The sequence below is a fragment of the Rhipicephalus microplus genome, chromosome 1 (genome assembly GCF_043290135.1).
Source record: "Rhipicephalus microplus isolate Deutch F79 chromosome 1, USDA_Rmic, whole genome shotgun sequence".
NCBI lineage: Eukaryota > Metazoa > Arthropoda > Arachnida > Ixodida > Ixodidae > Rhipicephalus > Rhipicephalus microplus.
Genome location: NC_134700.1, coordinates 278,673,915 through 278,687,360, shown reverse-complemented (window position 1 = coordinate 278,687,360; position 13,446 = coordinate 278,673,915). Strand labels below are relative to the sequence as shown.

The 13,446-nt window shown below is 46.6% G+C and overlaps 2 protein-coding genes across 2 annotated transcripts in view; one reads left to right on the top strand and one right to left on the bottom strand.

Moving 5' to 3' along the window:
• LOC119165255 (uncharacterized) overlaps window positions 1–13,446 on the top strand; it is a 42,712-nt gene that overhangs the window by 15,781 nt on the left and 13,485 nt on the right. Inside the window, exons 5-7 of the mRNA XM_075895764.1 lie at window positions 9,391–9,571; window positions 12,213–12,515; window positions 12,963–13,256. Coding sequence (XP_075751879.1) covers window positions 9,391–9,571; window positions 12,213–12,515; window positions 12,963–13,256 — 778 coding nt within the window. The remainder of the gene's footprint in view (window positions 1–9,390; window positions 9,572–12,212; window positions 12,516–12,962; window positions 13,257–13,446) is intronic.
• Window positions 134–3,203, bottom strand: LOC142817875 (uncharacterized). Its single transcript, XM_075895795.1, has 3 exons — window positions 3,162–3,203; window positions 2,995–3,099; window positions 134–2,601 (listed from the first exon to the last, which is right to left on the bottom strand). Exons 1-3 carry the CDS (start codon window positions 3,196–3,198, stop codon window positions 1,955–1,957), a joined length of 789 nt encoding a protein of 262 aa, XP_075751910.1. The 5' UTR covers window positions 3,199–3,203; the 3' UTR covers window positions 134–1,954.

The window sequence follows — 13,446 nt, the reverse complement described above, 5'->3', positions numbered from 1 at the left end:
GTGTTTTCTGACTTCAGTTGTCTTGCTAATTTGCTTCATTGACAGCGACAGCATTGTTAACACCATTATTCAGTCATTGACAGCAACAGCAAGCTTAATTCCATTATTTAATTAGAGTATCCTCTCCTTTTCAGGTATGCAGCCAACAAAGCATGCATTAGAGATGTCGCTGGCCGCTTTGAAGTCGCAGAAAGCACTCACCACAGAATGATGGGCCGAGTAACTGCATTCCTGCTCGACATAGCACCGAATGTAATCAAGTTCCCCAGTGACCTGCAGAAGCTTGCTGTGGATTTTGAGAAGGTAACTATGCTTTTGTAAACATGCTATTTAAGGTATAAACTACAGTTTTTTTCACACCAATGTCATACAGCTCTACACAACTCAAGGGACCAGACTAAGAGGAATTACACCTACTCAAACCACAATAAGGACTGAAAGCAACTGATATGCAGGATCAGAACTGCAAATGAACAGAAAATGTAAAAATGCAAGAGATATGAAAGAGCACCACACAGTCAAGCCTCCTTCATGTGTATTACAAATGCTGTCAGCAATCGGACATTTTTCTTGAGTAGTTTTGACCATGTGATGCTGTTTCATATCTCTTCTATTTTCCCATCTTCTGCTTAGTGATGTACATCTAGTACTTGTCCTGCATGTACAGTGAATAAACCTAGAGTTCAGTTACTTGTGCACTCTGTATGTACTCTGTATGTGTCATTAATTCCCCTTCGTGCGGTCCCATGTGTTCTTTACCGCTCTACTATTACAATTATGAATTAGTTAGTGCCAGAATGCACCTTTTAAATAAGTTATTACAATTATTTTTCCCAGATGCTTCACAATTAAATAGCCAGTTAATTTCAATCATGTGTACCGGTAGTGTATTGCACTCGCCGTTATGAGCTTCAAGTCTCCAGTTTGTTTTAAACTTTTCCGCATGTTATTGGCACCTTTCATTACCCTTAGTGCCATGCTTATTTGACTATGTGTGTGCACATTTTTTTCTCTTGCAGCTGTCGGGATTCCCAGACACAATTGGGTGTGTTGACGGAAGCTACATGCCTATCAGGTGCCCAGCCAGGAAAGTGCGATCTGTTTATATAAACCGGCACCATTACCTATCCTTGACACTTCAAGGTGTTTGTGACAACAAGAAGAGGTTTCTTGATGCCAGCACTGGCTACCCAAGCAAAATTCATGACGCACGCATTTTCCGTCGGTCCAGGATTTCAAGTGTTTTGCCACAACTGTGCTCTAGCAAGTACCATATAGTGGGGGATGCTGCATATCCTTTCCGGGAGTACCTGATGACACCAATTCGAGACTATGGGAATCTTGACAGCATCAAAAAAACCTTCAATGCAAGACTCTCCGGGACAAGGGTGCTTATTGAAAATACTTTTGGCGATTTAAAAAATCGTTTCAGACAACTGCACAGGTTGGATATGTGGACAGTGGATAACATGTCCAAGTTTATCATTTCATGCTGTGTGCTTCACAACCTCTGCATTGATTGTGGAGATTTGCCAGAGAACCTGTCACGAGACCTGTCACTTACCTCACAAACAACAAATGTAGACTCAAGCTCTTCTGCAGTTCAAGTAAGCAGCAGTAGTGTAGCCCAACAGGATAGCCTATTACGTGGCTTGGCTAGCATCAAGAGAGATCACTTGATGATAAAAATGGGGTTGCAGAACCAGCAGCCATGAAACAAGGAATTCCTTTACGTGTTATGCAGTTGTGAGCAAATATATGCTTACCAAAGGCCCACCTGAAAAGCTGAACTCGTTAAAACACCTTCAAGGTTGGGAAAAATTGTCCTTACCACACACCTGTTGGCCCATTTGCATTTTCTCAAGGTAGTGTATTGTGCCAAACTAGAAAATAAAAGACATTGAAACTAAGTAATCGCTTTGGGTAGTACGTTTATTTATTTAAAACTACCACTTTATTTTGGAAGTCCAAAGGCCTGACGGAGAATCTCCATTTTTTCTTCATGCATTTTGCGCCGCTCTTCACGAAGCACCTGTCGCTCGGCCTGCCTTTCAGCTCTTCGATTTTCTTTTTCTTGACGTCTGGCCGCCTTTTGAGCCTCCTTTTCTTCTTGCAGTGCCCTCATTTCAGTAAAAAACAACTGCATGTGTGCCAGGCGTGCAGTTCCTACCCGTGGCTTCGTGTCGGGATTTGAGGACTGCGTCTTATTTTCCTCAGTGGTGTTGGCAGGTGACAACACGGCCGGAGATTCGGGCGAGGCTTTGAATGTAGCCCCTGAGGCGTCTCGCTCTACCTCCGGTTCAATGCTGTCATCAATGCTTTCAATTTTTTTCACCTCGTCGTCAAAAGGCACAGGGGTGGGTGAAGCACCAGACCTTTTGTTATGGTCGGAAGACGCCTTCCGACGCCTAATTACTGTTTTGTACCTATTTTCACACTGTTCTGGGGTTTTGGCTATGCCAAGCACAGCCTCGATGTCCATCGATATTTGTTTAAAGGCTTGCTTCCTGTTTTTGAATTTTTTAAATGGGCCAATCTGAGGGAAATATTTGAGGTAGTACTCTAGGAGCAGCCTTGTTTGCCCCTCTGTCCATTCAGCAGCTAGAATAAGAAAGAACCAACACATAAATGGTTTATTGGGAAACTGTCGGTCATTGTGCAGGCATTACTTATAATTGAATAATTTAACACACAGCACGGTCACTTGAGCTTAATTATCAATCAGCAAGCATTAATCAACAAAACAAGCATTTGCGCAGACTAGCAAACATACATAAGTGATAAGTTCTGGTATTGTGCATGTAAATGCAATATGCAAATTGTGCCAGTCTTCCAGTAATTGTAGTGGTCTGCTTTCCATGCTCTCTTTTTTTTTTTTGTCATTTAAGGATCACTCCTACAAGTACACTTTTACACGCTCTGATGCATGCTTGTTAGATTTACCCAAGAACACTTGCTGAGGCAATTGTAGACACTCAGTGTTAATATACTTGCCTCCACCTCCTCTCCTGGAGCCTGATGGCTTGCTTTGAGCACCAGTCTCCCCGTCAGCTGATCTTGATGCAGTGGGAGCTGGCAGGTGCAGAGTATCTGTGCCATCTAAAAAATATAAATGAGCAGTAAATGTAGTGCCTCGCAATAATGTTAATACTAATACTTACCACCTCCTGTTTCAACGCATGGCAATCTGAGCTCCATGCGCATTTCTTGGCACATCGCCTTGGCACATCGCCAGCCATATTTGTACGCAGAACTGCATCTGTTTTCACACAATGATGGAAATGTAATCAAATCAGTTATATAATGAAAATGGTTTCTCAAGTAGTCAGCTACATTATGCAAACTCGGATGCCTTACACTCGAAGGTAAGCGGATTAGAGCAAGCAAAAAACAAATTCTAAAAAAGTCAATTCATCATGTTACAGGGCTGCATGAAACACTGCACAAATCACTGATAATTAAAAAAAAATATCGCTTATCATACGTAGCATCTCGACCCTGCGATAAGAAATCGTGCTTCCGAGGAGATGTATGGCTTCACCGTATCACGTGGGATGCTGATCTGCCGTCTGGAGACATTAGCCACTTAAAAATCAGAAATAAAAATAAATTGTTACTGCGTGCAATACTTAGCTGCACCCACGTGACACTTGCTACACGCCACTTCGCAGTTACTTTTCTTAAAACGCTGCGAATCATTCTGTTGCTGATGGAGGGGTCTGCAATGTAAGTTTGTTTTGAATTAAGGATTAATTACTCATGCAAGGAAACTTGGCAACAGGATAGTGTACTGCAGTACTTCTAGAATTGTTTACGTTTTGTTAACTGCTGATGACAGCAGCAGCTGGTAACTGCATGAACAGTCTGATAAAGCTGTCATATCCACGGTGTTTTTCTGATATGATAAAGAATAGTGGGCTTAGGTCCACGCGCGCAAGAATGCATTGCATGCTGCATGCGCGACAAGTGCGCTGAAACAAATAAAAAGCAATCAAATTCACTTTACCTTCCGTACTAGATGGTGCCTGGTGTTGAATTAAAGACAGTAGGATGCGCTGAGCTTCCGAGTCCATCATGTAGTAGTATACGAAGCAGCAGCTTTGCAGGATAGCGCGCAAGCGAGTGCGCTGTACCAACCACTGCCACACGTGCTTTCCTTGCCCGTCCGGATCAGACCGCACGTGTTTTGCAGCAGAGGACGCTGGGATGCACAACCTTTCTCCTCACTCGCCTTTTTATTCCCTCACACCTGCTCTGCGGAGGTGTGCCGCATTCCAGTGGCAGGTCGAGTGACGCGGCTCTCAGTGCTCTGCCCCCTACTCCTCTCTGCTCGGCACCCTTACTCCTGTTCTCTCAATGGAATTCGCCATTAGACGTGGTGAAGCGTGGTCCACACTTAAGTTAGGGGCTACAGGCCATTGATGTTTGCAGAAGAAACACCCGCTTCCATCGCCGGCAAAGCTGCCGAGTCGGGCAGAGAAGTCGTGAAACCGGCGTCGGCGTGCTCAAACCTGGAAGCATTTTTCTACGACGCGGTTGCCGAAGTAACACTCTACGCCGCGGCAAGAATATATGCAGGATGAACAAAAAAATTATTTCCGATGCTTATCGGCCGGAAAGTGAGTGCCCGACTTTTTGAAAGAGCGACGCTGCAATTTTCGAGCTTCTGGGTTTTGAACTATACAGCTCTTGGTTTTGAAAAAAAATATTGTGGACCACTACCTAGAACTTTCGTTATTGCGGCAGTGCAGGGACGTAGACAGAATGTTTTATTTTCTGGGGAGAGGGGGTGGCACTTTTTTTTTTATTTCGGTGGTAGCATCCGCTTAAAATGGTCATCTTTCACTCTGTATGCCATGGCCAAAAGAACTTTGGGGGGAAGGGGGGCACGGGAATGTAGTGCCACCCTCTGGTCACGTTGAACTGCAGCATGCATGGCCGTTCGCCAGGGCCACTCCGAATTTCGTCGTTGGCACGAAAATTTCGTTCCTGGGCATCCATTTTAATCGGGGAGTCAAGGGGGTTCAACCCCTTTCCCCAATTTTTTGTCTAATTTTGCTTCCGTATATATACACACAAACGAACACACACAACATACGACTGAACCACCCTCACTCTAGCGACAAATTTCTGGCTACGCCCCTGGAGTAGTGATAAATGATCACTGTCAAAAAGCGAAGCGATGTAGGCGTGATGATATGAAACACCAACGTCATGATGGCAATCACTTTTAGGTGCTAACACGGTAATGAGGTGTTTGCATGATTTCACACGGAAACTCATTCTCGTGTTCAACTTGTGCAGACGCTTGAAAGGTCCGTTTGCGCAAACTGACCCGGTATAATAACAGGGTTGCCGCTTGTTGCTACATTGCAGCCCTCCTATACATTGCGCCTTGTATAAGCGCCTTACTACCACATCTGATCACAAAAAAATACGAGATTGACTCCACGAACGACTACTTTCTGGCTACCTATGAGTCATTTGGTGAATTTATTATTCATTTTTTTCGCCGCTAAAATAACAAGAAAGCCTAGAGACAACCAGCTATTTCCAAGCCAGCTCGCTCAAACGTTCTTCTTTTTCAACACTTACTGGCGTGCTTCAATGCACCCGAACGCATCGCACGACTCGCCCGCAAAGACAGAGTGACGAAATTGAGCCCATGTTGGTCAACTCGTGGCTAGCGCTCAAACAGAGATGCGGCCGCAACAACTCATTGAAGCTGGACTGGTAATGTGGTACTCCGCTGACCAAGATCGTTCGGTGGCTTCAACGTAAAGGACATCTAACAAAATCTAAAAAAAAAAGAGCGCGTTATTCTCTTTTGAAGTCATCCTTATTACGTGACGTCATGAGGAAATACGCTCTCGATTGGTCCATATACGAGATATATCAGTTGTTACTTGTCAATGCCACCTATAGGTCTGAAATTATCTATAGATAATTTGGCAGGCCTGCTCACTGTGTCTGCCAAGGGCATGACGTCACTCCGTTTGACCGGTGTGTTTCATTGCACAGATGTGCCTATATACGCTTGCTCTCGTCGCTCGACAGACATGAAGTGTCAAGCTCGACGAACGTTTTCGTTGCGTGCTGGTGTGCTTGTTGGCGACTCGAGAAGACCGTCTTTTTCTGTGTCTGTGAACTGCAGTGAGGATATGTGATGCGTTTTGGGCACGGGATATTCGCAATCCGTACGGCTGCAAATCCGAATGGTTTGGCGATGCTGTGTTGCGAATCGTCGCGGCAAAGGAACCGAAGTTGCGTGTGTTCTAGTTGCCTAAGGACAAGCGAAAGAGAAAATGGCAGTGTGTCGTTCGTCAAGCTGACGTCGACATCCGTTTTCTTCGTGACCCGAAGGTACGTGTGCCTGTACCAGTCATTCCAATGGCCCCATCTCCACCATGTTCAGTTTTGCTTTATAAAATAAGGGTGCCATGTGTGCGTCTGACTTGTTGGCGTAAGCCATGGCATTAAAATAATTAACGCGCGTGGCAGCAAATTCAGAACAGGCATATTCTCATTAGTCTCGGTAAACATTTTTCTATTGGCAATTAGTGCCGTGGATTTGTTGTACTACTTCTGTTCACCGTTAAATATTGTTTCGCCAAGCTGGAATAAATGCTGCTGCATTACTTAGTACATTGGTTGTGTGCACAGTATTTTCTTGCCGGTGTTTCTGCCACATTATTGGGGTCAACACCTTAGCCTAGTATGTTTCCTTGAAATTTAGATGCGTGTGTACATACATTTACGGTAAAGCGCTTTCTTAATAAGTTTTGATGACTGTGATTTTTACTGCAAGCTAGAATATTTAGGAATCACTATCAAAAATGTACCAACCTACCCTACCGGCAGTGCAGTAGAAGCACTCACGGGGGCTACACGGTTTATTATAGACCAAGTGTTAACATTTTTTTTTTTTTGAAATCTTTAAACGGGAGACGATGGTTGCAATGAATGCACATGTCCTCCCGTACGCGCGCTTGCTCGGGCAAAACGAGTGACGTCGCGGTGGCAGTGAGCAGGCCTGATAATCTTGTAGGTGCCATTGTACTTATCTCCTACCCTGCTTCGCCATGCAATCGCACGACTGTGCAGTCTACCTTATTTCGCATGACTATACCGCGCGTGATCGATCGATTTCACCTCGTTTTGTGCATTGTGCAGATAACAGCATGCAGCCAAAATCCTGAAGCTTAGTGGTTGCATTGCCCAAGTGCTTTTATGAAAAAATTGGCGAGGAACATATAGCGTCTGCAGTAAAGGCAGTAAGCGTAGGCTTGCGCAAGAGATGGGGGTAAGGGGTGAAAGGCGGCCCTTCACCTAGCTATCTTAGAGGGGGTGGGGGTGGAAAGTCGGCCCCACACATTGAAAGGGAGAGGTAACTAATGAATGATTTCTGGGATTCAACGTCCCAAAACCACCATATGATTATGAGAGACGCCGTAGTGGAAGACTTTGGAAATTTCGACCACCTTGGTGTTCTTTAACGTGCAACCCTCATCTTAGCACACGGGCCTTTACAGCATTTTCGCCTCCATTCGAAAATGCAGCCGCCGCACTCGGGATTCGACCCCACGACCTGCGGGTCAGCAGCCCAGTACCTTAATTTTATCCAGAGGAGAGGGAACTAAGCGACAAACTTTCGCTCTCCTTTGAAGGGGAGCCCTGCGCGCGCCAGCGAAGGCGAAAATGAAATTTTCCCTCTGTCGTTTTCGAAATCAGAGTCCATGATTTGGGGCTTTTTAATGTTCCTGGTCACTTGCTGGCTGTAATATTCTGAGATTAATCTATCTCTCTAGATGAAACTCGGTGTTGCACACCAACGACATGCACGGGTACATAACTAATTCACATATATTTCTCTGTAGCCTACCCGCGCGGTTTCAACTCCACGCAAGATAAAAAATTGCGCTCCTCTTTACATGTTCCCGTTTATCCGTGATGATGTTATTTTTTGTTGTACGATAAAAAGTGACCTTTGCACAAAAAGGTGGAGCGCTAAATGTGATTGGAAAAAAACTTATAACGTCACGAAGAAGCTATGGCTAGCAGTTACAACTCCAAAACTCTGGGAATAACTACAGTACTCTCAGAATGCGGACGCTCGAGCGAGAAAAGTGGTTTTTCGCTCCGTTGCTTCAACGCGAAGTAAACGGTGAAAGCGCAACGCGTACAATGGTATGAGCCACATATTGATCTCAGTCGATATAGCGCGCGGCCGCGCCCTTTTGATCAAAGTTGGCGGTTGCTACCCGAACAACGCAGCCACCTTGGCCGGCACCCCTTTCGTCTCTGCTTGAGCGGTGCCTTTCTGCAGCCTCCGCAAATCAAGCCACACCTTGGCCATTGGCCACCAGTATCAAAATCACGTCATACAGAGATAACATTAACGAGGCTCGGGATAGGACACACATACACGACACACTCATATCTTTTGTCCGGTGGCGATCCACCATTGTGTGACAGATGTGGGGAAGCACTAACAGTTCTTCACATTTTAATTCTGTGCAAACAATTGGACACTCTAAGAAAACAACACTTGCCATCACCCTACCGACAACATATACCTTTACACGCTGCAATGTTCGTCGGTAGGGAACCGCTTTTTAGTCATAAATCATCGTTAGCGTTTTTAAAAGAAATTCATAGCTTTCATGTCATATACCCGGGCATTCCGTAGCGAGACCTCTCCAGAGAGGTTTTTGCTGCGGTGGCTACACAATAAAGCACTTGCCTCACGGCCCTTGGACACAAGGGTATGAACGAGTGAGGCACTTGTGGTAATGCCATACATGTCCACCATCTTTTTTTATTATCACCAACTTTTATCATCTATTCACACCACACACACCTTTCATGGCATGGTCATGATTTTATTAATTGTATGTCTTTACCCGCATTACCGCGAGGAAATTTATGGCCCTTATACAGCCGCTAATCACAATCATTGTCCTCATCTCTTGTCCCATGAACTGGCGCTCTTTGGCCATCAAATGGCCCTTGCGCCAAAAAACACCATATATCATCATCATCATGCAGCCTCCGCAAGCTTTATCGATTTCACCTTGATTCAGAACATGACGGTGACGAAGGGAATGTGCTTCGAGTGTCAAATTTAATTGATAAATCGCAATAATATTAGCTCATCCAGTTTTGTAATGCTCACGCTGCGTGAAGTGTAACGTGCTGCTGTTCTAATTATTGAAAAAAAAATGTTGTACCGACTTTATTTCTAACGAGCTTTCGCTTAAACGGAACTTTTGTGGTATTGTTGAAAGACAAGCTGCTAACACATGTCCCTTTGTGTTTCTATTCAGTGTTCCTATAAATGTAGTTGAATTTTCTCCCCTCCTTGCATCGCAATATATGATTTGCGCGCAGGTGTACGTTCCAGGCATGAACTGGGGTGACCGCATTCGACAGTACAACAACTTCATTTCGGGCAACACCGAGCCGCTGAGCATCAGCTCTGACGACAGCATCTGGGACAGTGACTGCGAGCGGCGTGCTGGAGAAGGTGATGATGGGCTCGTCGAGGAGCGGGACAACAGTCCGCTTCAAGGTACAATAAGGGCTTCCGTCATGTTTATGCGATAGCGATATCTTTATCTCCTATCGTGGGAACCCTGGATAACTTGAGCCTCTGTTTTACGTCCTTTCAGAACAGATTTGATGCTTAATTATGTATTTGAATGTAATTGTTAGAACTCCGAAATTTATTTTTTAAGAAACTGCTCTTGTAGGCGCTTGAGCTGCGCCTACAAGAGCAGATCGCGATAGCGTAATGGGGCGTCGTACACGTCGCCTCGCGAACTGCTAGCCAGCTTCGGTTCTCGGTGCATGCATCGGCGTAAGGAAACGAACGACTGTGCGCGAAACGTCGGCCATTTTGTTCGGTAGGGTGGAGGGGGCACAAAGCCAGCTTTGTGCATTGACATTATAGGCAGGGAGGTGAGAGGGGGGGGGTGCAATGTCAGCGCCGTCGATACATTGACATGATGGGAACGGGAGCCACGATGACAACCCCCCCCCCCCCCCCCCCGAAGGACAATCCTGCGCACGCTTATCGCGATGTCAGTGAAGTTACAACGCTGATTTTTCCGGGAGCTAGCGCTCCCAGGCATGATCCCAGGCAGATGATCCAAGATGATTCCAGGCAGGTCGAGCTAACTGAGATAGAAACTCCGATGCCTATACGTTGCAGGCACTTCTCATCTAGATGCGCCGCTGCTCTCTTGCAATCTCTGCAGTGAACTAAACACGAAGCACAAAGCTGAAATTTATTAGAGATTCACAATGTGAGCCGTAATCAGGATGCGAATGGCACACAGGTATACACCACAAGCGCACATCGCAGCACGTTTGCTCATAATCGGCACAAACGTTTCCCTTTTCCAGCTCGTCTATCAGATGGCGGTGGCGTTCTGCCCGACGCGTCCGAAAGCGAGTCGCGCTGCTCGCCGCCCTCTCCCTGGCGCCTGTTGCGCATGCGCGAGCCACCGTATAGCGTGACCATGGCCTCCAAGATGGCGGGCGCGAACATGGCCTCCGAGATGGCGGGCACGAACCAGCCACGCGCCCGCCATCTCGGAGGCCCAGGCGTGACCCATAGCGTTTACTATATATACGCTAGAGAGAACTCTGATTGATATGTGGGCTTTAACGTCCCAAAATTACCATATGATTATGAGAGTCGCCGTAGTGGAGGGCTCCGGAAATTTCGACCGCCTGAAGTTCTTTAACGTGCACCCAAATCTGAGCACACGGGCCTACAACATTTCCGCCTCCATCGGAAATGCAGCCGGGATTCGAACCCACGACCCGTGGGTCAGCAGCCGAGTATAGAGAGAACTCTGGCGGTAGTGTCTGTGGGAACTACAACGCACGACGCTTCAGCGAGCATAGGAATTATGGGTAGTACACGGATTTGTCTAATTTTCGTACTTCTGTCTCCGTGTGTGTTCGTGTGGCTTGGAGCTGTTTTCTCAAGAAACAAAAATCAGCGTATGTTCAGCGGTTGTGCTTCACCTCCTTAATCTTTTAGGCTTACCATTTCAAATCGGGTCACAAAGCTCAAAAGGGCTCGTCCTTTCCTTCAAAGCAAAACCGAAACCAGGAATAAACGATAGTTAGTGACTTCAGGCAGAGAAATAGTGTGAACATTGCACCCGCATCACAAAGTATCTTTGGACTAGGATGACCCGAGTTCTAATGTCAACTACAGTATGATTTTTTTTAAATATTTCGTGTGAGCTTGTCAAGTGCAATCCGTCACCCGCAAGTACGAAGACTAGGCAAATTCGTGCACTACCCATCATTCCCATGGTAGTTGAACGATCGCAGCGCCAGAGTCCCCTCTGGTTAGGTTTAGGAAAGTCAATGGCGTGACCAATCATGCGATGAGGAGCCCTCTGCTCTTTTCTACTTCCACCTTCACAAAATGTGACGTAACAGCCCTTCCTCCGTTTATTCCTTCCTCCATACCCCAGAGAAAAAGATGCTCCGCATCTAAAAGTAAGAACTTACGTCACATGTACAGGGTGGCCCGTGTTTACAAGTGTGATTCCAGAATTAGCTAGCGAATTTAAAAAGTTTTTTTTAAAGCTAAATGACTTACGGTTGTATGATTTGTTGAAATCGGCAAATATTGAAAAATTGCCGAAGTTCCCCTTTAACAAGCTATAGCACCTGAAATAGCGACCACAGTGACGCCAATGAAAGTTATGTAAACGCGGCGCTGTGGTTCGCTAAGCCCCAACCCACGGTTATCTCGACTACGGTGGCTAGTGAGATTACTACACTGGCGCCAAACGTGGGGTCAACTTTTTTGTGAGCACTGGCCGTAAATCATATTACCGCAGTTTCCAAGTTTTACTTTACTTTAAACACTACGACACTTTTGAGCTTGTGAGGAGCCGCAACAGAAAGAGGCGATTTCTGAGCACGTCACCCGATTTGAGTGGGTTCACCATACAATCCTCGCGGACCCATCCTCTTCATGCCAGCTCTTGCTAGTGACTTATGTTCTTGTCACTTCCTGTTCAGCTGATGTTCTGTGCTTGTACACGTCTGCTTGTCGTAATCGTTTTCTTCCGCGCACTTTACCTCAATCTAGAATCAAACCCGCAACATTGAGCTTATCAGTGCGATGATACCTGCTAAGAAACAACGACGGGTTAAGCCCCTACCTTTTTCTGACGTAGGTGTGGAGCGAGAAACCCACGCGCGTGCCGAGCTGTTCGAGCACAGTTACTCGGCCACTTCCTTGGGGCAAAAGGGCCCGGCGCCGGGAGGAAGAACAGCTCACGCTGCTGCTGCTGCGGCCATGAACCGACCGCAAGCGAAGCGGCTGCGCTGCATCGATGGTGATCTAGGTCCCGGCGGCAAGCGACCGCGGCCCTCGTGTGACTCGGACAGCCCGTCGGACTCGGACGACGAATCCACCACCGTCGCAGATGGGGTCGAGGCAGCTCGACTAGCAACGCCTCCTCCCGCTACTCAACGTCGTACGTGGGCCTCTCTATCTTCCTTTCTTTCTTTTTCCTTATTTCTTTCTCGCATTACACTTCTGTACTCTTGAGGTGAATGTGTAGCATGCGTACATTAAATAAGTAGCATTGGTGTAGCAAGTATGTAATTTCTTTGACTGTGGCGAGGGGCAGAGGAGGAAACTGTCGCATGCGCTGCATGTGCGATGTAAGGATAAACATAGTGGGTCATCAAGAAGAGTGCGAGCAGATAACAAGAAATAAAAGACAGACGCTCAACAGGGCGGTAATCCGGATGGCTGTTCTGTACGTTTGGAATGGGCAGGAGACACCGAATAAAAATGCATGTAATCCTCTAAGGGGTATGTAATGCAGTGATGGGTTAGAGAACTTATCGTTCCTCATCTGCGGACAAATTCTCCTCATTACATGTTTTTGGTCCTATCCTTTCTTTTCCGCGATCAGGTCAGGTCGTCGGCTCGCCTCAAGCCCCGCTGTCGGTGCCGCCGTCTGGCGTGAAGCGGAGACTGTTTGACTCGGAAGAGAGCTCCAAGCGAATGCCGCCGGCCTTCAAGAAGTACAAGACGCGCATGCTGCAGCGATACATGGGCGCCAACCACCCCCGAGACCCTCCGGCACGCGAGACAGGGTCGACCGTCCAGACATCGAGCAAGCAGTCGCGACCAACCGCCAAGCGGCCGCGCGAGGTACAGGAACAGCATGACCGCCCCACCGAATCAAGAAAGGCTGTGCCGGAAGGTATCTAAACTCTATGTTCAAGTAAACTGTTGAGAAGAAATTGATATGCGTAGGGCATGTAGGGGGAAGGCAAGGTAACCTCTGGTATCAGATTGGATTCCGAGAGGAAGCAAGAACGCGAGAGGGAGTCACTGGGCCATGTGGGCAGATGAGAGTAAGACGTTTGCAGGGATAACGCAGTCGCAAAAAT